At 42.1% G+C, this 27,764-nt stretch overlaps 1 protein-coding gene across 2 annotated transcripts in view; it reads left to right on the forward strand.

Moving 5' to 3' along the window:
- The window catches only part of VAV2 (vav guanine nucleotide exchange factor 2), a 362,905-nt gene that overhangs the window by 249,076 nt on the left and 86,065 nt on the right, over positions 1-27,764 (forward strand). For both annotated transcript variants that reach the window (XM_030207689.1, XM_030207690.1), the window contains exons 4-6: positions 5,059-5,127; positions 20,513-20,618; positions 25,749-25,847. In XM_030207689.1, coding sequence (XP_030063549.1) covers positions 5,059-5,127; positions 20,513-20,618; positions 25,749-25,847 — 274 coding nt within the window. The remainder of the gene's footprint in view (positions 1-5,058; positions 5,128-20,512; positions 20,619-25,748; positions 25,848-27,764) is intronic.

Here is a 27,764-nt window from a genome sequence, read left to right on the forward strand (position 1 = left end):
TCAGTGCATCCCATAAGTTTTTTATTATAATATTATGTTACTTCTTTCTTACCCCCAACTTTGTACAGGATTTGATTCATCACTTGTCTTCTCCATATGGCACATTTACAATTAGACTTCTCACATTATCTTAGCAAATAAAAGCATTTGTTACACAGACAGCCCATGAAATACATTTTCCTCTGTATAAGCAGAAGCAGGGCCAGCAACAGTGAGGGGAAAGGGGGTTGCAATGTTTCTCATAGTGGGGGGACTGTTATGCTTACATTCTCCCCATTTTGTATTAATGGGAAAACTGCTTAACACATCTGGCGCAAGGAGATGAAAAAAAGAAGCAGCTTACTGAGGACTGATATTAACAGCTGGCCTGGACAAAGGAGGGATTCTGAGAAACAGACTCCCCAGGAGGGGAAGGCCTGGCATAGGACAGGCTATGTGTGTCAGCTCCCAGCCCCCGAAATCAGAGACAGAGCCAGTGGTAGAGCTGAACAAATTTCATCCCTCACTTGCTGGTCCCTGAGCTGCCAAAACTCACAACTCTAGTCACTTCACACAGCTCGCCTTAAAACTTAAAAACACAGAAGGACCCAGGGACAAAATATGTTCACCACATGAATTGAAAACATTCCCAGGAAATCGAGCAGCCTTAAAGCCAAGAAAACAGTTTTAATCAAAAGTGAACGTCATTACTTATTTATTGTTTTAAATAAAAGTGTTCCCAAATCTAATAGAATATAAAAATATACCTATGAGTTTCTTTGCATGAGTACGGGGAAAGTTGGAGTAAGCTAAGAAAATATTTCTTTACAGAAAGGGTGGTAGATGCCTGTAAGAGTCTTATAGTGGAGGTGGTAGAGACAAGAATGGTATTTGAAATCAAGAAAGCATGAAAGAAGCACCGAGGATCTCTGAAGGAGAGGAAGGGTTTGTAAAGCTGAGCAGTTGGTATGGATTGGCAGATTGGATAGGCTATATAGTATTTTTCTGCCATCATGTTCTTTGTTGCTATTATTTTTTTCAGGTTTTTATTTTATTTTTTTAATTTCACATGTGAAGTGTTTCAGAGTGTCGTCTTTCCCCACCATACCTTTTTGTATTGTATAAAATCTGGAAGCATGAGCAGACTGTCCCTGTGAAGAGCTGTGATATATCACGTATAAAAACCAGATAAATTATTTGGAGGTGAGATGTAATAATTGATTACCTGGCTAGGGGGCCCTTTTACTAAACTGCATTAGGTACTAACACGTGCCTAACTCATCTTAAAAGGACTTACCGTGGGACATGCTCAAGTGTCCTACAGTAAGTTTGACCTTAATTTCCGGAAATCACTAAAAATGGTCCTGTTCAAAAGAGCATACCCCACCGACCCAACATAAAAATACATGGACACCTGCGACACAATGCAACCAAAGAACGTAAAGGACATTACCTGACTCTTCTTCCCCCCCCCCCTTTCTAAGTTCCCCAAATCTACACCTACCTTAGATGTACCTTATCTATCACAACATCACCTTGTATTCATTCGTACCATGTATTTGTTCAGACCGGAATCGGCTAACGCCGTTAATGGCATTATGTAACCCACATTGAGCCTGCAAAAAGGTGGGAAAATGTGGGATACAAATGCAACAAATAAAATAAATAAATAAATTTAGAACATGCGCAGACCCTGCCTAGCAGCAGTTTCTTCATTCATTCATTGTCTATGTTTAAAGTCCCTTAGAATTTGGGATGAACCTGCTCAGCAGTCAGTCATTTCTGCTCGCTATGCAATATTGCAGAGTGAGTGTCAGTGCAGCTGGCTTTATGTTCATGCCCCCCTGCTTGCTTTGTTGTTTCATGTTTTCCAAATGATTCCTATGCTGACTCTTTCTCTACAGTCATTTGCTGCTGACATTGGCAGCAAGCAGTGATAAAGAGGACTGTTGGCAGGCTGCTGGGGGAGGCAGCTTGTCTTTCATAAGGGGCTGTCTGTAGCTCTCAGTGTCTCAGAGGTCTTAAGAGCCAAGAAATTACAGCATCTCGTGACAAAAGAAGGACAAATACAATCACCACTAGCATAGCACTGGTCACCTGGTCTAGACAGAACCTGCAGTTCTATAGCACACTGCTGCTCTTTTATCTTGGAGTAGGTGAACACTGAGCCATAGAGGGATAGTGGACTGAGAGAGATACAAACTTAAGATTTGGCACAGGAGCTAAGTTGGAGTTGTCAAATGACCTGGAGCCCAGAGCTGGGAAACTTCCAGACTCTGAGTCCAGGGCACCTTCATTACTTACTGTGGAACCTTAAATATTCCATTCTTAAGCACAAATTTCAGTTAATACTATTTAACATTATTATAGCGCTAGTAGACATATGTAGAGCTGTATAGATACATAGAATAGAAACTGTTTCTATGTCTTTGGGGAGGGCTCAGAAAAAAAGAGGCAAAAGGATCTGCATGGAAATATTTATTTATTATTTATTTATTTATTTATTGCATTTGTATCCCACATTCCACCACCTATTTCAAGGCTCAATGTGGCTTACATAGATTTGTTAACATTGTTATATAAGGAAATCAGATACAGTTAGTAATGTGTAGCGATTAAGGAAGGGAAGAGGGAAGAAGGAGGAGAGAAAAGCAGATGCAACCAGCAGGAACATGTATAAAAGTTCATTCCAGTCAATATTCAGACTTCGACAGTTGACGTTTTGTTAAACGCTAACTGCTGTAGGCAGAATTGGCTGCTGATAGCAATACCGGGCTATGGTCGGGCACTGATATTGAATATCCAGGGCTAATTCAAGGCTGCTGGGGCCGACCAAAGTATTTCCCTCACTTCCCCCTCCCCCCCGCTATCTTGATCTTGACCCCTTTCCCTCCTTCTGAAAGCAGTATACCCCAGACCAGCCCCCCCCCCCCCCACCCCTGTAGGCCTCCTAGGCCTACCTCTTTAGTCCCTGGTGATTTTGCAGGGTCCAAAAATCTGGAGTGATGCCCACTCGCTCCTTGTTCATTCTTACTTTTGTTTTGTAAAACTCCAATAAGCATGTTAATTCATTTTAAAAAATGGCTGCCACAACCTCTAGTGGCACTTTTCGCTGTCAGTAGTCTAGCTGTGACATCACAGCATGGACCACTGTGGCTGCCACAGGTGATTGAAGCAGTTTTTAAAGGTTGAATTTTCAGGATCAAAGTAATTGATGAGTCTAGTAGTATCCCAAGATTCCTGACCTGCGATTTTAGGTCATACTTCCAAAATGGTAATTAAGTCAGGTACCTATTTGCTTTTGTTAGGAACCCACAAAATCTCTGTTTTGCTTAGGTTCAGGCAAAGTTTGTTGATTTTTTTTGTCCATTCCTGAATTGCTTAGACTGGCAGTCAGTTCACTGAAAGCTGTGGGTACATCTGGTTCAGTGGGTATGAGTAGCTATTCATTATTGGCTTAGAAATAGAATTTTGTGTCCATCAACCAAGGCAGCTCAGCTAGAGGCTTGAGGTAGATAATACATAGAATAGGTGACAGTATAGGTTCCTCGGGTACCCTGTAGTTCAGTATCCAAGGAGATGATCTGCTGTTGAACTCAGGGGCGTAGCCAGACAACAGATTTTGGGTGGGCCTAGGCAAGAATTGGGTAGGCACCAAGTGTTCTCCCTCCCCCCCCCCAAAAAAAAACTCAGCTGGTGGGAAAACACCTCTTTCCACCTTGGCAGCAGGATTGCACTGAAAACTGAGCATGCGCAGGTGTCGTGGAGAGTAGCGTTTTTGTTACCATCAGGGGGAAATCTTCAGCTGGCGGAGCTTGGGATTCCCACCAGTTAGCACTAAACATGTGCTACTGTTGGGTGGGCCTGAGCCATAAATGGGTGGGCCCTGGCCCACCCAAGCCCACCTGTGGCTACGCCACTGGTTGAACTGAACTGATCATTTTCAGTCTGACAGACAGAATTTGAACCATGCAAATACTGTAACACTGATGTCAGTTTCCACCAGCTATACAAGCATGACATTATGGTTCACAGTGTTGAAGTACTAGCATGAGGCAGATCCTCTGTCACAGTTTCTGCAGAGAACATCAAACAGGAATACAAGAACAGTCTCTCCATAAAACCTAACCCCTGGAACTGTCCACTTTTAGACTTAGCTCACTTTAGCCTCTTAATTAACTGTTCCGTGAGCATAAATTTTCATCCCTGGGGATCTAACTGGCTAGATTTCTCTGAAAATCTACCCTTAAGAAAAGAACAATAAGACATGAGCAGAATCTCAGAATAAGCTTTTGTCGTAATTGTCCTAGAGCTGGCAGCTTCAGGCCCTGTAGTAGCCAGCTGAGCTCATTACTCTGAATGACTTTCTCACAGAAGCCAGTATCATTCATTATGTTATTTTGTTTTATCCTGTTTGGAATAAATTAAGAAGTTTCAATTGTTTTTGTGTACCAGGTATTCATTCCCTACTTTACCTGAATCTAACATACCTTTTACTACCAATGATAAGGTGTGAACTAAATAAAGATAAATCATTCCCAGTAGTGGCAGGTTGGCCTGAGAGGGTTTGGGGAACAAGGATTGCCCAGAGCACCTTTTGACTTAACTTGGGGTACACATACGTATTACTGCTGCAGTGATGCCTACCCCATTAAGAGTCCTCACACATCCACATGTCTTATTTTGTAAGGAAGGCATGGTGAAAGCTAAAGGTAGGGTTTTAGTCTAAAGAACACTTCTCTATCCAGCTTGTTCCTAGTCACCCTTCTGGGTAAAGATTGCTGAGAGACATTTTATAATCTGTGATACGGTCTTTCTGGTATGCGCTGAGCTGATTGAAGGCATCTGTGGCTCAAAGATAGGTTTGGAACCTTGCGCTAGGAGTGCTGTTCTGTGAGCAGAGTTCCTTTCTGAAACTCATATATTATTTCATGTGTTCTTTCATTTGAGGGTATGTAAGCCTAACATTTTCTTTGAACACTTCACCATAACTGCTTTCTGTGAGTTTTATTTTTCTCAGGTTATTCTAGATTGTCATCTCACACTGTATTTAATTTTTTTTTCTTTCTAATAACACAGGCCCTTTCCCTCAGAAGAGACCACAGAGAGTGATGATGATGTGTATCGGAGCTTGGAGGAGCTGGCAGAGTAAGTTTGGCTGATGGCCAGGACTGTGTGCAGCCCTTGACCTGTTGCCTCTTTGAAATCCTAGATTTTCATGTTGTTAATGGTTTGTGATTTCTCTTAGAGAACAACAGGAGGCAGAAATCTGGAGAGAGCTAGGTATATGATAATGTTGATGGAAGGGTGTGGTGGGGGACTATGGGATGAACCACTGAGACTTGAAACATGTCCTTATCCCCCTTAGAGTTCTTAATTTATTCACATTTTCAATGCATTCTATTTTGAAATTTGAAGTCATAGCTGAGAAAAAGGTTTAGGGACACCAGTAGTTAACAGTAGGATGAGGAAATGTGTCCCTTCTTTATTCAGAAATGCTATATAGGCAAAGCTATCGTACTCTGCCCTACACAATTTAAACTTTGAAGAAAACTGGTAATCTTCCATATCCATGAATATGAGAGATGGGAGAGCATTACTTTCCGTTGCTGACATCACAACAGATGAACAAGAAATCTGAACTTTCAGATATATCATTTGGTTCTTAGCAGCCATTGTGTAGACAGAATCCCAGTACATTTCCTGCCTTATCATACCTTTAGCTCTCTGTTATCTCCAGAGGGTTGTCATACTTCACGCCTTCTCCAGTGAACTTTGGAGAACAAGTTTCTTCACATAAGGATTTTATTGAAACTTGTTCTTCTATGATTTCATGTTCTGCAGATGTTGATCTATTTCGATTGTATTTTAAATATGTACGTGTTTTTTGTAACCTGCTTTCGGTAAAGCGGGATATAAATTGTAATAAATAAATAAATAATCTACAGTACAAATTTGTAATGACATTATATATCTCGCTCTGGATGGCCTGGAAAGCACATATTCAACCAACAGATAGCTGCTTAAATATAAATCACACAATGCTACACTCATCTGTATGTTTTGGCAGTGTCCAAAGGTACAAGACTTCTGGACAAAAAGTTTAGCTTTTATAACTGGACAATGGTCGTGACACATTCAAGTGGTGCCAGATCTGTTGTTTGATGCCTATAACATAGCCTACCCAATACCGAAAGGAATGAAAGCATTCCTCATATGTGGAATATTAATGGCAAAAATGATGATTTTGCTGTTATGGGTCAGTGCACTATATCAATATGGAGGTCGCAGATGATCTCCTTGCTAACAATGGAGAGATTTGGAATACAAGACCTTACTAGGAAAAAGGGCCTTATTCTGAAGGATATGGGAATGTTTTTTTGTCAACACTTACACCCACAGTACGAAGCATAATATTAAACTTTCTGTAATGTTGAAATGGCTTGGCTGGTCCTTGTTCCTTAATTAGGGACCTAGTGTTGGGGAGGGAAGGGGAGGAAGGAAGGGAATACACAGCTGAAAATTCAAGTAATGCAATAATGTATTCTAAACAGGTTGTTTCATTGTTTATCTGTTTGCTGAGCCAAGTTATGGTTCATTTTTTAAATTATATAATATGTTTTGTTTTTTATTTTATACTGTATTACTTATGGTGTAACTTCAGCACTGCTTTAGTAAAAAAAAGATTTCAACACAAAATTAAGCCCTTAGGGGGTAATTTTATAAATGGCACCCAAAATAGGCACTGAGAAAAATCTGGTCCCAATGTTATTCTATATAGATTGCTCCAGCCTGAATACCTTTTATAGACTGGCGCTTAGCGCCAATTCCCAAGCCCAAAGATGGGCATGAGGACTTATGCCTGCCGAAACCTGGTGTAAAACCTGGCACGCAAGTTGGGCGCACAACTCCTGTATTCTATAACACTGCTTAAATTTCTCGGAATGCCCCTGACCTGCCCATACCCCCTTTTGGGTTGCACGTGAGACACTTTGGGTGCGTAATGTTATAGAATAGTGAACAGGAAATTGTGCATGTAAATCCAAATTAGTGCCAATTAACTCTAATTAATGCCAATAATTGGTTATTAGCCCCAATGGACTAATTAATTTACACATGCATCTGGGCTCCGCAACTAAATTTGAATAGCCTATACAAAATATGGGTGTTGGTGTGTATGTTGGAAGCAATTGTTGAAAAAAAACCTCTTTACAGTAGAAATGAATTGTGTTAAATAAAGAAGAGAGATAGATAGTAGCATACTTTTAATGAAACCTGCAGACTGAAACAGGCAGACAGCGCAGGGGAGAATCACCCTTGCAAGAAGGTGATGCAGTAAAACATGCATGTGTGTTTGTGACTATGCTATGCCTATATTAAAGGAAGGGTTTTCCATGGACCAGTGTATTTTAAGCCTGTAAAATGTATTGGATATTTTCCTGTATTGATTATGTTCTGAAGTGCAGAGAAGGGCCATGAAAATGATAAAGGGGATGGGACGACTTCCCTATGAGGAAAGGCGGCTGAGGGGAGATATGATAGAGGTCTATAAAATAATGAGTGGAGTGGAACGGGTAGATGTGAAGCGTCTGTTTACGCTTTCCAAAAATACGAGGACTAGAGGGCATGCTATGAAGCTACAATGTAGTAAATTTAAAACGAATCAGAGAAAATATTTCTTCACTCAACATGTAATTAAACTCTGGAATTCGTTGCCAGAGAATGTAGTAAAAGCAGTTAGCTTAGTGGGGTTTAAAAAAGGTTTGGTTAGCTTCCTAAAAGAAAAGTCCATAAGCCATTATTAAGATGAGGAAAATCCACTATTTCTGGGATTAGCAGTATAAAATGTTTTGTACTTTTTTGGGATCTTGCCAGGTTTCTGTGACCTGGATTGGCCACTGTTGGAAACAGGATGCTGGGCTTGCTGGACCTTTGGTCTTTCCCAGTATGGCAATACTTATGTACTTATGCAAGTGTATTTCTCCTATTTGGCCAGCAGGCCCTTCTACCCCCAGACCCACCCATAGGGCCCTGCTCAGGCCTACCTTAGAGCCCATGGTGGTTTAGTGGCTAGTCAGGGCAGGAGCAAAAGCCGCTAGAGTTCGCGGCAGTCATTTTGACAGCAGAGACACCATGGGCAGGAGCAACTGGGGAGCTAGCCACTAGACTACCATGGACTCAGAGGGTAGGTCTAGGGGGTGCTGCTCCTGCTCAGTTGGGGAGTGAGGAAGGGGTTGTGCCTGTGCCTGTTCAGGGGGGGGGGGGTCAAGCAGGAGCCCGGAGCAATGGTGGAAGTGCTATGGGGTACCCAGCACAGAGTTTAGGTTTCAACTGAAAATGTACCTTCATTTTTGGCCAAAACCGAAACAAGGCTGAATTCAGATTTCAGTTTTGGCTCCAAGCATGAAATTGAAACAGAAATTCACTCTGCCTGTATTATATAAACCCCTAAGAATTGAAACTCAAATTATATATTATGCAGAAAGAAAATATATCCCAGGTCCCTGATTTGTGCTTGATGCCCAACAATGCCATATTACTTATTGTAAATAAAGCATACAGGATTTTAATATGCTGTTAATGTAAAGCCAAATATTGGACAGTCCCTACGGTGTAATTTAGCTTGGTTTGACATGGCTCACTAATGAAAATTTGTTTCCTCAAATTCCTTGGTTTGGTGTACAAACCAAGCTGTAAGCACTTCCCCCATCCTCAGCAAACTAGATTTTCATTCAGCATCAGCACCTTGTGAGCAAGGTTCATCAGTTAATCTAATTAATCTAGTGAAATGCTCAAAGGCAATGGAGATGGGCTAGTTCAGTAATGCTAGAATCTAGCCCAAATGCAGGTTTGAAATGCACCATGTTCTGCATCCAGAAAATGAGGAAGATCGTAAAGATTCCTCCAGTGTGGGCTGGCTGTCACAGAAGGGAAGGGTTAAGTGAGGTGTGGGGTGGTGGGGGGGGGGGGGTAGTTCTGTTGTGGATCCTTACTGGCATTAACTAGTTTGACTTCCTCAGTGAGTAAAATGGGAATAATTTCAAGAACATTGAACTCGGTGTGTTCTGTGGTCTCTCATCTCTTGGGAATCCACTCAAATTATATACCAAGAAGATGACTTCCCCCTATCTGAACAGGCTAGGTTCATTTAGATACAAAATCTCACATCTGAGACACATCAAAGTCAGTTAAAAACAGGATTGAAAGTCCAAGGTGGGCGGTTTTATGAGTTTTGAGGCTCATTTGTTAACATGCTCAGTGCCTGTGATTAAGATTTAAAATGTTAATTAACCAACATTTAAGTCAGTGTGAAGCAGAGGAAGGTGCATGTGATGTATCCATGAATACCCATCATAAGAACTTAATTACAAATTCTCTGATGCAGAATTATGGGAAGAAGGTAGCAGTTTATATCTATTGAATACCCATTCCCAACACCAAACTAAGACTGCCAGCCTGACCCCCAAGCCATTGTGCCATAGTAGTCCTGGTTTTCCTTGTTTTTAAACAGAATCATTATCCAGAAAGCCACAATAACTAGAAAACCCCTACATAAATATCTCTTTATTAGCTTTTTGAATCTCTAACCAGTGTTCTTCTGTCATGCCTTAGGTCACTCTTTCTTTTTTGGCAAGTAAACACTTGTACTTCTTAACATGTCACACTTTGTATTGATCTAAAAAATTATGATTTCACCACCTTGGGTGAACCTCTTTTCATAAAGGCAGTTAAAAAAATCCAAATAAATAAGATTATATATATGTAGCCCTCTGCCATTACTTTGCTAACAGACTGAGGGGCCCTTTTACTAAGGTGTGCTGAAAAATGGGCTGCGCTAGTGTAGGTGTGTGTTTTGGGCGCACGCAGATCCGTTTTTCAGCGCACCTGTAAAAAAGGCCTTTTTTAAAAATTTTTGCCAAAAATGGATGTGCGGCAAAATAATATTTGGCGCGCGTCCATTTTGGGTCTAAGACCTTACTGCTACCCATTGACTTAGCGGTGACAGGGGGTGGAGCAAGGCTGTGGCAGGGGGTGGGGCAAGGGTATGAAAGGGGCGGAACAAGGCTGTGAAAGGGGCAGAGCGAGGGCGTGAAAGGGGGCGGGTGGGGTGTGTGGTGGAGTGGGGCATGTGTCCTCCTTTTTGGGGGACAAAATATGGTAACCCTACACAGAATACATGGCTGCACATTTATTAAAATGAATGCTAATGAGGCCATTGTGTTCCATGGCTATGCAGGGAGGTAAACAGGGGCTTTTAATGTGCAGGTGCCATGAGAAGTTTTTCACCAGATCTGGGGCTGCATACATGGGTTCACAGAGAGGATTTCATGTTGATTTTTGAGATTTAACTGCCAGTTTTGTCTCCTTTTGTAACCTGAAGGAAGCCCTCAAGGCTCAAAGGCAGAAAGGAGGTTACAGACCTGTGCATGTGTCTGAACAAAACCGAAAGGCGCCTCACAAAAATTGTGCATAAATTTTTATGAGGCTCGTATTTAGGCGCAGAGGAACAGGCACCAATGTGTGCTAGCACTTCCGTTTTCTTTTGGACATGTGCACAAGAACCCATGCTCTTGGCACGCCTCCCTCCATTAGCCAGAAGTTCTCCACGCATAAAAATAGAGTACATTTAACTTTCTGCATGACACGGTATTACATTCCTGGTAGAAGCTAGGCGCATATGCTCAGAGTAGAGCTGTGCACAGATGTCTTTCTACATCTGCCCCTCAGTGAGCTGCTTGTGCTGGGAAATACAGTAATAGCATTGAAAATAGTGAAAGAAGAGAATGTCGGGCCCAGACACCCAGTGGAGTGTTCATTGTTAGCAGTGGGCATACGTCTACCCACTGAGGACCAGGTAATGGCTGTTAAGTAGGTTCAGTGATAATATCTCTCAGTCCTGAGTTTTCTAACATCCATTCTAATTGATGACAAGCACAAGAGTGCATTAGTAGTTAGGAAAACCAGAAGAACTATGGTCTGGACATGCCTTTCCATACTGTACATCTCGTATATCTACGCTACAGGCAGAGTTGGCTCAACCTGTGGACCAGGTGAGGCTCTGGCTCAGGGTGCCAAATGCCTGAATCTGTGATATCACTGGTCTTATAGGTTAAGCTGGCCCAGAGCTTACCTGCTGGCGTTGCATATACAAGGACAAAAAGAAGAACCGAAACCCCCCTTCCTCTTTCTGTCTCAGACCACCTTCTCCCATCTACCTTTAAAGTCAGTTTTCCCCTCCCAAACACAGACAGCGGTTCACCTAACACTACTCGCATCAGCTCCAGCATCTTCCTTCTGCCATGTCCTGGCCCCTCCTTGGACATCACTTCCTGTTTCCACAGGGGTGCGGGCGGCTGAGGGAAGACTCTCAGGGGCTGATGCGGGTAGCATTAGGTGAAACACTGTCAATATTCAGGAGGGGAAAGCTGTCTTTAATTGTAGGCCTTGGAGGAGGACGGCCTGAGAAGGGACTGCGCTAATGGGAGGGTGCCAAACCAAAAGTTGGGTCAGGGTGCCAAAGTGCTTTGAGCCGACCTTGACTGCAGGATGCTGTTCATTTAAGTATGAGAAAACAAAGAAATGTCTATGATAAAGTATAAGTGTGTTTTTATTTATTTCATAGCCTGTTTGTTGCACAGCCAATCATTGCACACATCAAGGTGGTTTACATTGAATACTTGTTGAAACATAAAACAGAAAGATGGGAAGACAAAAGACAAACGAGACCCATAAGGAAGGTAGCTTATAGTTTACTGACTGTATGAAACAAAAGATAACAGAAGGGGGAGGGATGTAATTACAGCATCAGGTAGAACACACAGCTACTCAGGCCAGAAATTACTTGACCTAAAATTCAGATGAGTTCCTCTTATAGGCCAGTAAAGGTGATATTGAGAATCACGCGAAAACCAAAAAGATGTTCCACTCAATGTGGAAATGAAAAAGAGTAAGACCATTTTTCCCAAGGACCATCTTCCGTAATCTGGTACAATCATTGGTACTCAGTCATCTAGACTACTGCAACTCACTCTACGCTGGCTGCAAAGAGCAAATACTCAAAAAACTCCAGACAGCCCAGAACACGGCAGCCAGACTTATATTCGGAAAATCAAAATACGAAAGTGCAAAACCCCTACGAGAGAAGCTACACTGGCTCCCACTCAAAGAACGCATCATGTTCAAAGTATGGACCCTAGTTCACAAAATCATCCATGGCAATGCCCCAGCCTACATGTTAGACCTTATAGACCTACCACCCAGAAATGCTAAAAAATCATCTCACACATTCCTTAATCTTCATTTCCCCAACTGTAAAGGTCTAAAATACAAATTAATGCACGCATCAACCTTTTCCTATATGAGCATGCAATTCTGGAACGTGTTGCCACACAACCTAAAAGCGATCTATGAACTGATCAACTTCCGCAAACTACTGAAGACCCATCTCTTTGACAAGATATACCACAAAGATCAACACATGTGAAACTCCCCACATATATCCAGAAATGTTTAATAATGCCTTCTGTTATATTACTATCATGTATTCCATTACCATGCAACCCAAAATCCTTCTGTAACACCAAATGTCTATTCTCTTCTTAGTTCCACTATATTGTAAGCCACATTGAGCCTGCAAAGAGGTGGGAAAATGTGGGATACAAATGCAATAAATGAATAAAACAAACAAACAAATAAATAAATATTAAAAAAGAAACAGGTTAGTACAATAGTTGTTTTATGTCCTGAAAAACTGTAAAGAACATGTATGTCTTGTAGCATTTTCCCTGCTTTCTATTGAGTTAGCCAGTTTCAATCAGAGGTCCATCAGAGTGGACAGGTGTCAAAGTCCAAGTCAGCTTCCAGTGAGTGCACTGAAAAGAGACAGTTATTCTTCTGACTCATTCGATTTAAACTTAGTACAGAGAGCATGGCAGCCACAAGTAATCCCTTAAAACAGTCCCAGTTTACAAAAGGGTCATGACAGTCATCTCATCTTACCATCATAATTCAGTTGTATACACAATCAAGAAAGAACACATATTCATATACTGCAAGGTTTCCACCATCAGGAGACTCTTGGAAAAGTCTCCTGCACCGGAAGACTCGAGTCCCTCGGCCCTTTAGCTGAGCTGTGTGCTGTAATCCACTGCTAAAGAGCACACGGCAATCCACAAGGTCAGATCATTATACTTTATTGTAATCCCTTTGTGTCAGCTGCTCCTCCAAAGGTAGTTCCCACCGCAGCATTTCTCAAGAAGCATAGCAGTTCAACAGCATAGTATTCAAAACAAAACAAAAAAAACCCAAAAGGTTCCAAAATCTCAGCAGTTCATATAAGCAGTTATGCAAAGCAATTCTTCAAACAAAGTAACTCAAAAAGGGCTCAAACTCCCAGCGGTTCATCTATAGCAGGTATGCAAAGTAATTCTCCAAACACGGTAGCTCCAGAAAGGGTTCAAACCCTCCCCAGCAGTTCATATCAGCAGTTAGTCAAAACAATTCCCCAAACATAGCAGTTCAGAAAGGGTTCAAACTCCCAGCAGTTCATGTATAGAAGTTATGCCCAAAACCACCACTCCTCCTCTCTCCCTTTCAAAAGAAATCAACCTAGGGAGAGTGGCAAGGGTCCCTCCCCAACCAGACCAGCATTATACCCTGACCACCACCCGCATGACCCTTCCATGGTAAACCTGTTCTCTCAGCTCTCCTTGTGGGATAGCCACCTTTTCCCTTCTTCTACCAGGCTCTCCTCCCGAGCAGCCCTCTCCTGTTTCACCTCCTTTCCTTCCAGTTTAGTCAGAGCAGCAATCTCCATCAGCTCCTCTTGCTCTAGTTCCTCCTCCTTTTCTTCCCCTTGCCAGTCCATAGGTTCCTCCCCACACCCATTGCTCAGCTGCTCTCCATTTGCTTGATTGGGCAGGTTCAGAACTCCTTCCCTCATCCTGGCTCTCTGGGACAGGTTTTTCCAACTCCCTTCTCTTGCCCTTCTCCTGACCTCCTCTGGGGGCTGTTGGGGATTGAAGTCCCTGTTTCTACCATGGGACCTACTCAGGGGCTGCTGGGGATTGTAGTCTTTTCCTTTTCTCCAATCCCCCAGGGGAAAAGACTCCTTCCTTTCTCTACCCAGTCTCCCTCCCTCTTGAGCCTCCTCGTTCCTCCATGTGCCTTCATTCTCCCTCTCACCCTCATATTCCTCACAATACACACACCAACACTCACATATTCAGCACTTATATACACAACTGAAGAAGGAGCCTGTGTGCCCTCAAACCCTCATCTACTGTAATGTCTGTGTTTATCCAGTAAAAGTTATCTCAACGTGCAAAGACTCCAGTTTTCTCCAGAAATACATACTGTTTTAATGCTAGTCTTTTTAAAACCACCCAAAATTATTTTTATGTATTATGTTCACAATTTGGAGTGATAAAAGACCAAGAAGGCCGCGTATGAGAAAAGCAATTTTTATTACTTACCAAAATACAAAAACGATTAATAGTTTCTTATGGGAGAACAGTGCTACTACACATAGGTGTTTTCTGTCACCGTCTCTCCAACGTAATGCACTGGTTCAGCTGTTTATATACCTTTATTTTAAACAGTTCTTCACATTACTAAAGCAAATTATCTTCCTCAGAGATCATTCTGTTTTCTTTCAACACCATCTGCTTTTTTTCTGTTATTAAACCACATTTTTCTGTCTCTTCATAATTGCTCCTTTCCCACGCTTGCTTGCACGTAAGAATGTCTTATCAGATCATGAGTCTCTGTCTCACATGCTTATCAGCTTTTGCCCTTTGGCCCTGTTCCATGGAGCATGACCTGTGCTCATTATTTACAATACAGCTGCTGGACAATCAGTAGTGTAGCCATGGGTGGGCCCTGGGGGGCAAGGGTCCACCCACTTTGCATTCAGGCCCACCCAGCAGGAGCATACTTTGTTGGTGCTGCTTGCAGGGTTCCCCAAAACTCGCCAGCTGAAGACATCCTCTTAGGAGCCCCTGGGCCATCAGAACATCAGGGAAGTTTGTTGCATGTTTCTAGCCACTGACGCGGGCACCCCCTCCCTTCATATGCTTGTTGCAGTACATGTGTATGAACTGAGCATGTGCAGGAGATTCCAGTGGTGGCAGGAGGAAGCGTGGCGACAACTTCCTTGCTGTTCATATGGCCCAGGATGCTCCGCAGAGGACATCTTCAGCTGGCAGGATTTCGGTATCATCACCAGCCCTGCCAAGGTATTAATTTTTAGTATGGAGAGAAGGTGGGGTGGAGAGGAAATGAGTGAGCCCACCTAGCCCACCCTTGGACCCACTTTTGGCTACACTATGGTCTGCACTTCCATACATGTACACATGCTCAAATATGTACACACACAGAGATATAGATGGGGAAGAGTAAGCAGATTTTAAAAGGGAAAGTTCTTACTGGACTGGTGCCATGATGAGGCTTTTGCTGCAGATACAAAGTATTTAAAGAAAATGAAGAGGAAGTAGGTATGACTGTTTCAAAATGAAATATATACATGTTGCAATAGTCAGTCCTCCCCCCTCCCCAAACCGTTTGTTTTCCCAAGGGAAAAGGAGTGTGCATTGTCAGCAGTGGGCATACGTCTACCTACTGAGGACCAGAAGCAGCTTTCAAAAGAGATTTTCTAGAGGTAAAACCCCATTTACCCTCAGATATCCCTTTCAAAATCACTCTGGAAATCCTATTCAGCACAACTGATATTACAGATCAGTAGATACGAAAAGAGTACATCCTCTTTTTTGTTCATTTCACCAATTTTAGTGGCTGTTTGATTCTTACAACTCTCACACTTAATCCAACATCGAGGCCTCCTCCTACAGTATGTATTAACGCCACATTTTTTAATAATCCAAAAAGTAACATGACAAGGCCTGGAATGGCTTATCAGTACAGTAACAAAATTTAAAATGTGCCTGTGACAGATATTGAGGGCTATGATAAGAAGATTGGGGGGGGGGGGAGAGGAAGAGGTCCGATAAAAGATATGGGGGGAGATGGTGCTGGTTCATCTACCCAGAGTGGCAAAAAACTAGAGAGAACGTTGTAGACAGATTGGATGGGCCAATTGGTCTTTATCTGCTATAATCGATCACATTTATTTATTGCATTTGTACCCCATATTATCTTCCCAAATCTGTCCTGGAGACCCCAGAGCTAGTCAGGTTCAGGATATTCACAGTAAATGTACATGACATAAATTTGCATATACTAGAAACACAGTATAAGCAAAGTTATCTTGTGCACATTCAGTGTGGATAACCTGAAAACTCTTAGAGGCTCTAGGAAGCCGTGATTTACTGTGTTACAAGCCATTGGTATATTATGCTAAGAAAATGTGCTTCTTGGTTGTACTCGGGGATGGTTCTAGTTTTTTCTTTTTCTGTGAATTTAATTTTCATGGATTTAGCATTACAGTAAATCTGCAAATATGCAGTCATTTGTATCAAAATTTATACATTCTTAAAAACACCTTCTGTTTACTGGACTGTTTATATGACTATTTCATCAATAGGTATCTGGGAAAACGGAGATATATATATAAGCCCACAAACATCACAGAGGATAGTCACTGAAGGCTAGCCTAAAGGCTTGGAGGGAGGCAAGATTGAATGATAAGGGCAAGTGTAGAAGTGATATGTTTAGACTCTGGGGGGATAGATGGACCTGAGGTGTGTTTGTGTGTGGGGAGGGAACATTGGCAAAACTGGGGTGCCATCAGCTGCCTTTAGAACATAATCAAATAGAAAATACCAATTCATGGGCCATCCCAGTGGTGTTTACTGTGCAGTGCTATGCAGAAGACCAGCGTTTGATTTCTGATCATGCTACTGCCTCCTGGACCTGTGACAGGATTGTTCACAGTTAAGGGGAGGGGCCTTTACCATTATTCAATGGTGATATTTAGGAGATAATTTCCAAAGCCATTTCCACATATAAAACTGATTTAAGAATGGAAATTACCCAGGCTTTATTGGGGTGATTTTATAAAACTTTTCCCGTGTGTAAAACCTGTTTTACATATGAAAAGGGGCTTTTATAAAGTTGTATGACTATATACACATGTAAAAAGTATACATACAGAAATACTGGGTGTTCTTTTACTTGGACTAAGCATAGGCATTCCTGAATGTGTATTTTTGGTGGAGTTATGGCTGTGGATACACACATGGAATATTCACACACATTTATACAAACCAGAGCAGGTGGAAATTTGTTCATGGGAATTTGCTTGCCATTGGGGCTGGTTCTAGGTGCCTATTTTGTAAAAATAGGCCTAAAATAAGTACCTTTATCCAAATTTTTCCAATATGTTATGTTTGTTATGTTACATGATTTTTCTTTTCTGCAAAATAACCAAAAAATAGTTCTATGCTGATTACATAATTAAGAGAATCGGACCGATAATCCGGGAATTACAAAAAAATAATTATAAACTGATTTTAGAGATATTCTTTAAATAAGTGAGTCTTTAAATTTATTTGAAAAATCAAATAGTTTGATAGAACATGGATCGACTGTTATAAGATTATCTCTCACTTGGATTAAAGTATGTTTCTAAAGCCACTTAGTATATATTTTACCTGCAACGATCAGAGGCACTCCTAGAGGTGGAGGTGGGGTAGGGTTTGGAGTTACATACCTACGTCTACATTTTCAAATGTATGCACATAAATTTTCTCAAAATCTTTACGTATACTAAATAGCAAGTATAAACATGGGCAAGTATTTTTGATGGGATAATTTTTAGAAGGAAAGTATACACATGCTTTTCCTCTGAAAAGCAGAGTAATATATGAGTGTGTTGGATACACAAATTGTTAGAAAAATGCTCTCATTGGCTTGAACTAAATACCAAATTTGTCAGATCCCAGAGGAAGCCAGTATCATGTGGCCACTGCTCAAGCACTGGCCCTTCAATGACTGGACTACTTCGTTGAAAAGGAAATATATTGGTTGTACCACAGAAAGGTGCTATATCAAGAGTCTAATTAAAAAAAAATTATAATAAGGAAGGATTTCCAGGTAGTTGTGAATGAAGGCTTATTGTGATGTAACTCAGTAGAAGCCAGCTCTATTTGAGTTGGAAGCACACAGGAATAAGAAGAAACTACTGTGCAAAAAAAAAAAAAAAGTTTCATCAAGTTTAGCCTTTCCTAATTACCAAGACTGGGCAATTCATTCCTCTGAATTAGCATAGAAAAGTGTAAAAACCTGGAGAGTGGGAGGTATCTTTTCCACTCCTATTCTAGTTGTTCTCTATGGAAGCTATCTGCGTCAGAAGAGAGGATGAAGGGTGAGAAGTAGCATAAGAAAGTATTTGGTAACAGTGTCAGAGAAAACCTTCTTTGACATCAGTTTATATGTTGAGGATGTAGTAGAGTTTGTGAGCCCACTACCCTTTTCCCCCTGAAATAATGTGAATATTTCTATGCAAAGGAACTTTGGCAGGATGGTTTTCTTAGTAACAAATTACTGATCAGTGTACATCTCTCATTCTAGTTCAGAAAGGAGCCTGTGGCTAGAACAGCAAATAGCAGTCTGTCAGCTGAGATACATCGTGGCATGCTTCCCACAAAAAATAAAACTTGATTTTGCTAATGATATGATTTTTTAAAGCAGTGCTAATGATTTAAGCACAGACCACTTAATGTAAGGAAAGTGAGAACAAGGGTGTGATGTTGGAATGGGATGCAGTTTTGAAAGGAGTTATCTTCTCTTTTAAGATTTGGGGCGGAAAGCAGGGGCGTAGCTACAGGTGGGCCTGGGTTGGCCCAGGCCCACCCAATTTCGGCCCAGGCCCGCCCACCTAGCGCACACACAACTGCAGCAGCAGCCTAGCTGTCTAGCATGACGGCAGAGAGATGGCACCCAACCCACAGCGCTCTGGCAGCTGATCTCAGGCTCCGTCCGATTCCGTCCTCAGGCCCGCCCACCACCCAAGCGCACATACACACACTGCATGCAGCAGCTGAACCTAGCCGCCCTAGTGTAAGTTGCGGGCACCCGCGCTCAGGGCAGGCTTAGACGACATCATCAGCCCACACCCACCTACCTTCGGGCTTAGAGAGAGGCAGTGCGTCGGTGGCATGGTTGTTGGTGACGGTTGCGTCGCATTCGCATGATCGCATCCATCACCTAGCGGGCAGTAGCGGTATGACCCGTCCCGGACATGGCTGTGCGCGGCGGCGTGCCTCAGCCTCGCTCTTGCTTGGCTCCGCTCGCTCGACGTGACGTGGCATCTGAGGGAGGGCAGGGTAAGGCTAAGCTGCACATGGCCACATGCACGTACACAGGGTTCAGCCTGGCCCTGCCCTCCCTGGCCTGGAAACGTGGAAATTGAATTTGGGAAAGGAAAGAAACAGAAGAAAGGTCTGGTCGAAGTCAAGTTCCTGTCTCCCGGCCCCAGGTAACTTACTGCCAAGCAGCAGCTGCCAGCCCAGCAGCAGGTAATAAAATGCTTTTTGGGTTTATTTACATCTTATTTTTAACATCATCATGGTAATTTGTTTTTAAAATTAAGCTAGCTGGGGCCTGATGGGCACTATTAAAATTTATTGTTGTGGAATTACTGGGTGGAGTAAACACTTCACTGTCTAGGTCAAAAAATGTATATATTTAATGATTAAAATATACCTTTTTTTGCCCTGCAGTGAAGAGCCCACCCCCACCCAGAAGCCCACTATATATGTATATATATATTGTACCCACCCATTTTAGCTTTGGGCCCAGCCAAAATGTCAGGTCTGGCTATGCCACTGGCGGAAAGATTGTGTTTGCAATGATTATTTGGATTAAAGAGCACAAACTTGGCTGTGCCAAGTAACATATGGCCCTGCAGGCCTATTAGAGACCTACAATATGGTGTTTTACCCTGTGCTTGTCTGAAATTTATTAATAGGCTTGTATTCACAAAGGAGATCTTGCCATAGGCACAACATGGCAGAAAGACTTCATGATGAGAGCTTTATTGTGACACTAGCCAAGCATCTTGCAGTATTGAATTATGCCAGGAGAAATCTATGCAGGATGGAAGAAACCAGTGTGACACGAAGGAAAAAGAAGAGGCCATAAACTTACCAGGGCTGCCAGGGGATAAGAAAATGAGGGATCAAAAGGGATAACAGGAAGAATGGCAAAAGGTTGGAGGAAGGAGGAGGATAGCAGGAAGAATCCATTCTTGCACAGGTTAACTGTCTATGCACCAAAAGATAAAAATATTAATTTTTTCACAGGGGAACTCGGACATTGTTATAAGAAATTAGCAGTACACAAATCTAAAGTAATAGCAATAAGTTAAAAGGAAGACTGAGTATTTCTCTGTTTTTGCGAAAGTGTACATACAAGTAAGCCCCAGGGAGAAAATAGCTTGACTCAGTTTCAGAAAATATTTTTTGTGGTGATGTGGTTTCTCTTTCATTAAAATCTTTAAACAGAACATGAAATAAGCTTAAATGAGATCTTGTCTGTTTTCAGCTGTTCTTATTTCTATTTTTTTACATCACAGTGAGCATGACGTGGAAGAGGACGATATTTATGACTGTGTCCCCTGTGAGGATGAAGGTGATGATATTTATGAAGACATCATCAAAGTTGAAAATCAGCAGCCCATGGTAACCCAGGTGGCCTTTTAGGCCTCTTCTTTCTCAGTGCCCTCTCATTCTCCATTTTCCTCCATTTTCCGCTGCGTACGTCTAGTAGTGCTTTAGAAATGATAAGTAGTAGTAATGTGGCATCAAGAACAGGATGCCATGTCTTGGCTTCCTCCAAATAACATTCTTTGACCAGAAGATAACACCATACGAGCAGCACTCATCTCACAAACTTTATAACTGTTCGAGATACAAAACTGAGATCTGTGTTTGGATTTAGGATGCTAAGCTTAGGAGATATTTTGTGGGACTATATGGATCTTCTTCTGTACTTCTTTATGGAGTAAGTGGCCTGTTTTGACAGCCATCTTTATCTCCCCATGAATGATAATGATTGCACCTGCCTAATCTGAGGTGGGTGGGTCAGACCCCCATGCTAGTATTTTTCACTCTTTGTGGCTATAGTAAGATGATAGCTCATCTTTAGCTGAGTTGATCTAACCTTCTAATGAACTTAAGAATGAGGAGGTTTCCTGTCTGCAACTCCCCCAGATTCCTGGCAGTAAATTGTTCTGGAGGACAAAGATTAGCATGGAGGTAGAAAAATGTTGGCGTTGCATTAGTTCAGATTTTTGACTGTGGGGGTCGAGTTGTTTTTTTCTGTATACTTCTTTGCTGCATTCCTCTATGTGTCATGGACATAGCCTGAGGCAGCCCTTCTTTGTGATTAATGGGATGAGTACTAAAACTCAGTTCTTGATTTGAAAAAATGTGCATAGTTGATTTCACAAGCCAGCAAGGAAGATTATACTCTCATGTCTATCAGTTCATTTAGTTTTAATATGCACACAAAGGAAAAGTATTCAGCTTATCTTGTAAACTTTCCAAGGATTTAAGAAAGGGTCAAACATTGGGTCACTGGGACAAGCAGGAACCTTCCAAATATACTTCTTCCTACCGGCTTTATATTTGCTATACTGACGGTATAAAGTGTCTTCATCAGACATGAAAAGACAAAAATCTGAAACTAATGGAGCAAGTAGGATGTTCAGGGATGCCTTTTCTCCTACATTTTAATCAGTGTATTTATTTTTTTTAATTAGAATTTATTTACTGCCTTTTTAAAAGAACATCACTCAAGGTAGTTACAGCAAATATAACCCAGACATAGGCAATAAACAATTACTGCAGTAAAACATTCAAATAACAGTACATGCTATGGTATAGTATGCTACTTGTGGAGGGGCGTAATTGAACGGAAACACCTATCTCCATGGGCGTTTATCTCCGAGAACCAGTCCGTGAAGGGGCGGACCGAACCGTATTTTCAAAAAAATGGACGTTTTTGAGCTGGGCGTTTGTTTTTTTAGCGATAATGGAAACTAAAAACGCCCAGCTCAAAAACGTCCTAATCCGAGCCATTTGGTCGTGGGAGGGGCCACAATTCGTAGTACACTCGCCCCCCTAATATGCCAGGACACCAACTGGGCACCCTAGGTCAGTGTGGTGGACTTCAGAAAAAGCTCCCACATGCATAGCTCCCTTACCACGGGTGCTGAGCTCCCAACCCCCCCCCCCAAAAAAAAACCACTACCCACAAATGTACAACACTACCATAAGCTCTACCATAAGGGGTGAAGGGGGCACCTACATGTGGGTACAGTGGGTTTTGGAGGCCTCCCATTTACCAGCACAAGTGTTACAGGTGGGGGGGATGGGCCTGGGTCCACCTGGCTGAAGTGCACTGCGGTACCCACTAAAAGTGCTCCAGGGACCTGCATATACGCAGGCCTCTAGGACTGGTTGCTGCTATATAACATTGGCACACCAGTTGACACCTGAAGACTAATCTCTCCGAAAACGTCCTTTATTGGAATAACCGCCTTTACTCACAGTTAACTGCAGATCAGAGGTTGTGCCCCACTGGCAACAAGCCTCCCTGGTACTGAGATGAGCAGTAGGTCAGAGCTGGCAGAATGCTGTACAATGCCCTCTTTCAGCCACATTCAAGGGAAGAACTAAGTTCTGTAACGTGGCTAACACAGGAAAGGGATCTAAAACTGGCTTACAGAAATGGCCACTACCGCATGGACTACAACAGGAAACACAACAGGGCACACTCTGACCCAGTAGGCAGGGGGAAAAGCACCATGGGAGAAGAGCCTACCAACTACCAACATCGTCAGACTGTAACACAAGCTAATGAAATCACGGAGCCCAATACCCTACACCCACCACAATGCAATGCTGATGTGACCCTGTAGTGCACCCGAGAGCCACATCTGACCCAGGGAAAGGCTGTGACAGGATAGAACACATTCTGCTGTCATGGAGGTGGGTACGGCATTTGAGGCTGGCATACAGGCTGGAAAAAAAGTTTTTAAAGTGGGGTTTTTTTGGTGGGAGGGGGTTAGTGACCACTGGGGGAGTCCTGGGAGGTCATCCCCGATTCCCTCCAGTGGTCATCTGGGCAGTTGGGGCACATTTTTGGGACTTGTTCGTGAAAAAAAAGGGTCCAAAAAAGTGATCCAAAATCGTGGTAAAAACGCTTTTTTTTTCGATTATCAGCTAAAGACGCCCATCTCTCCTCGGCTGATAACCACGCCCCAGTCCCGCCTCCACGATGCCTTCGACACGCCCCCATCAACTTTGTTCGTTTCTGCGACGGAGTGCAGTTGGAAACGCCCAAAATCGGCTTTCGATTATACCGATTTGGGCGCCTTTGCGAGACAAACATCTATCTCCCGATTTAGGTCGCACTATAGGCGTTTTTCTCTTTCGAAAATAAGCTGGACAGTGTCAACACAATGCCCATTAAATTATCGTAATAGACAGACAGCATTGGGGTAAGCAGAGGTGGAACATAAAGACAGAGTAGCAGGAGTTAGATAGAAGATAAGGGTAACTTAAGGAAAATTGTACGTAGAGTCAGAAAAGGTGTATGAAACGATGTCTGAGTGTTTATGGTAAGTAAGTCCTGCAGCCAGTGTTAGTCCTTCTACTTATGACTAGCTAGTTAGTTCTTTCTTCCATTAAAGCTGTGTTTTATTCTCTAATCCAAGTTATATTGCTGCTCTTCTCTCATAAATAGTCAGAGGGCAAGCGTCATGATCAGAAAGTGAAGAGGCTAATTGTGCTAGGCTAATGCTGATGTATGAGTAACAGCATTAATCTGTAGGATTGTGCATGGAAAAATCTTTGTTTTTCTTTTTGTTTTCTATTTCATTTTTGTTTTTTTAACGGCGTAGCACACACTAAATCATTTAGCATGCTAAAACCATATGGGCCATGCTAAAAGGACAGAAAAAAAGAAAACAAACATTTTGTTGTTTTTCTTTTTTTCATTTTGGATGGGAAACAAAACAACAAACATTATTTCACTGTTGTCATAAATGACAGCACATCCCTACAAATCAACAGAAGGTTTCTGTGTAGGCTAAACAGATTGGGAAATAAAATGTAGCCTACATTCTTAAAAAATGAAAGCATACGTTGTAATTGGATGATGCTGGGTATATGGCCTTTGTCTTCTTTCACATTTCTGTTCGGGGTTAGTTGAATTTAGGTACGATAGGTATTTTCCAGTCCCCAGAGGGCTTGCCTTCTAAATTTGTACCTGCATGGACAGTTAATACTTGCCCAGCATCACAAGAAGTGACAGTGGCATTTGAACTTGGCCTCACTGGTTCTCAACCCATTGCTCTAACCATTAGACTATTCCTTCACTCCTTAAAGACCTTATACAGTACACACATGGGGCCCCTTTTACAAAATGGCAGTAAGCCCAACGTGGGCTTACCATTCGCTAAAAAAGGAAGTAGCACTGAGCTACCGCAACAGCCAGGCAGTAGTTCCCATCCCCAGCGTACCGTCATATCCGGTGCTACAAAAATATTTTAATTTTTGTAGCACAGGTGTATACCTGGTGGTAATCGGGCAGTGCTCTGCCCTGTTGCTGCCGGATTAGTGCAGGAGCCCTTACCGCCACCTCAGTGGGTGACAGTAAGGGCTACCCTTCCCCTCCCCCTCCGAAATGGCCACGCGGCAAGTGCTTCACTTGCTGCATGGCCATTTCTTGGAAAAAAGAAAGACTTACTACCTTTTACCCACTGCGGTAAAAGGGACCTCAATGTGCATCAAAAACACGCGCTGATGCCAGCGCAGGCCTCCGTTTGCCGCAGTTTGGTAAAAGGGGCCCATAGTTAGAGGTTGTTGTCCATTTTTCAGTACCTTTGTTCAGTTGTGTATATATGTAGCATAGGTAAGAATATTAGGGGCATAGTTATCAACATGGGCTACCATTAAGAAGAATTTTTTTTAACACTAACTCATGCTATTTCATCACAGCTCCTATTTTATGCAGTGAAACCTAGTTACTAATAAAAGGAGTTAACAGTAAAATAACATGTCTTAATGATAACCCACATGGATGCCTTTCCTCCTTAATATTCAGAACCACTTTTACTGAAGTGATCAGATTTTTAATGCTTGTAGCCCCTATAGCAATTACAATTTTGTATAGCCTCCTGTGTTAAAAGCAAGCCACTATTTTGATTAAACTGGATCTGACTAATGGGTTTCATTTATGTTTCTTCATGCCTCAGATTAGGTATATGCAGGTGAGTAAAAGATGCTGAATAAAAGAGCATGTTTTGCACCTCATTTTTCCTCGTTATCTTTATGGTTGAAATCAAATGTGTTGGGGGGAAGGTACGGAGTAAACCTAATGATGTGCAGAATTTTTATACGCTGTAGGCTTTATTCTATAAAGGTTATTCTCCTAAATGTACTCTCCTATATTTACTCTCCTAATTTATGAGCATAAACTATGCTCCTAATTTAGGGCCTATTACACTCATAGATTTAGCTTATATTTAGCAGCATAAATTATGCTCCTAAATTTAGGAGTGTAAATTTAGGAGCATAACCTTTATAGAATAAGTCCATGGATTAGTGTTTCCAGTCAAGACTGGGAGTCTCAGATTATGCAAAGTTATAGGGGCTCTGCACTGTAGCTTTGTTCAAGAGTTAAACTTTCATAGTGCTTCCACTCAGTTTTCGCTTGGGGATGTGACGGGCTTGACTACCAATTATGAAATAAGGAAACTTCTTAGGATACACAAACACTAAATCCTAATTTTCTCTGCCCAGAAAATTGGAATGACAGAGGATGACAAAAGAAACTGCTGTTTACTAGAAATACAAGAAACTGAAGCTAGGTACTACAAAACCCTGGAAGATATCGAGAAGGTAAGAGCTCTGTGCATGTCAGTACCCAGGATGCTGCAGTGTCCTGCTACAGAGCATTTCTCGAACTAGAGCTGTAATTTAGCATTTTCACATTACTTCCAGCTTTTCTTGGCTGTAGAAGTGCTTGACTTTATCCACAGTACTGAAAAGCAGACTTCACCCAGAAAGTTTATATCACCATGTTCTAGATTTGGTTTGCACAGATTATTCATGACTCTCATAAAAATAATATATACTAAAGGCATATTTCTCCTAAAGGCTTCCTCACACAGTGTCTACAAGAAAGTCTTTTCAGAACTCTTGTCCATATTTTCTCTCCTCTTATAGGTAAAGCATAGTGTGTTGTCTGTTGTGAGTCTTTGAGTCAGTACTTGACACCCTCTTCTGATATATTTTGCTACCTGTAGTGCTGATATCAAATGAAAGAAGTGAGCTACAACACAGTGCTCTAAGTGGCGTTCAAGAATCAGGATTAACTAAAGGTCTGCTCTAGGAATTTGGTCACACGGCAGCTCTGCCTATTTTCCAATTGACTGATAACTGGTACATGCCAAGACAGTGGTTGGACAGGGCCTTTCTTATGATGGCCAAAGTTGCCAGCTCTTACTCTGCAAGATGGAGGTTCTTTCCTACTTGGGAAGAGACTGACCAGTGGAGTGGAGGAGTAGCCTAGTGGTTAGTGCAGTGGACTTTGATCCTGGGGAACTGAGTTCAATTCCCACTGCAGCTCCTTGTGAATCTGGGCAAGTCACTTAACCCTCCATTGCTCCTGGTACAAAATAAGTACCTGAATATATGTAAACTGCTTTGAATGTAGTTGCAAAAACCTCAGAAAGGCGGTATATAAGTCCCATTTCCTTTTCCCATTGTGTATTTGTCCCCGATAAAACATTCCTCAGCTAATAACTTGTGTAGATGTCATTTTTTGCCCAGTGGGCAAAATCATGGTCAAATGAAGCTAAAAACTGTCACCTGATGCCAAGGTAATGCTTTCTCCACTGAGCATCTCCATTGGTAGCAATTTAGAAACAACCATGTTTCCACTGTTCAAAACTTGCAGTTAGATACTCTCTGTGCTGTAGTGAAGCATGAGAGACCCGTAGTGGTTCTGTTTCCATTAAAATTGCCCACAGTCAGATGCAATGACTGCAAATGTACATCACCTTCTTGGAAAGATGGATACAAGGGAAAATAGATAAATAGATAAATAAAATATATTAGTTTGCTGTATGAATGTAACTACTCTTCCTTTGAAAGTAAAAGTCGTGGGGGGAGGGGTTGACTTACCAAGGACATTGCAATTTTTTTTACTTTTTTATAAGCTGCCATAAATTGCATTTTGATAGACTAGATAGATGGGGTATAGGCTGAAAACTAAATAAAACTAAGATCCCCTACAAGAAGCAACACTGGATGCTGCCAGAACCCAAGCTGCCCAGCACACTAAGGGGCTGATGCAGAAAGCTACCATGCAAATATGTGTGCGGTTAACGAGCATATGCTCATTATTGGCCACTGGATGTTGAAAGGGTTTCTGTGCTGAAGTTAACTCGTACAGCAGACATCAGTGCATAGCATATTAAAATACATGGTAAAGAGCCTTTTACTTAACCTGCAGCAATGCAGAGCTGAGCGATGATGTGTACCAAATGGGCACAATGCAAGAAATCTACTGGTGGCGTAGAAAGCCTCCCAACCCAACCCAAACTCCCTGCCATACAAAAAAACAATCATTGGTAGTCTAGTAGATCCCCCTCCCCATGACCCAACCCAATCCCCCATACCCTATGTACAAAAAAACAATCCCTGGTAGTGCAAGCCCCCTCCCTCTCTGTGACCTAACCTTACCCACTCTGATATACAAAAAACAATCCCAGATATTATAGCAGCCCTGCCCCCTCACTATGATCCCCTTGC

Source organism: Microcaecilia unicolor, chromosome 6 (assembly GCF_901765095.1).
Source record: "Microcaecilia unicolor chromosome 6, aMicUni1.1, whole genome shotgun sequence".
NCBI lineage: Eukaryota > Metazoa > Chordata > Amphibia > Gymnophiona > Siphonopidae > Microcaecilia > Microcaecilia unicolor.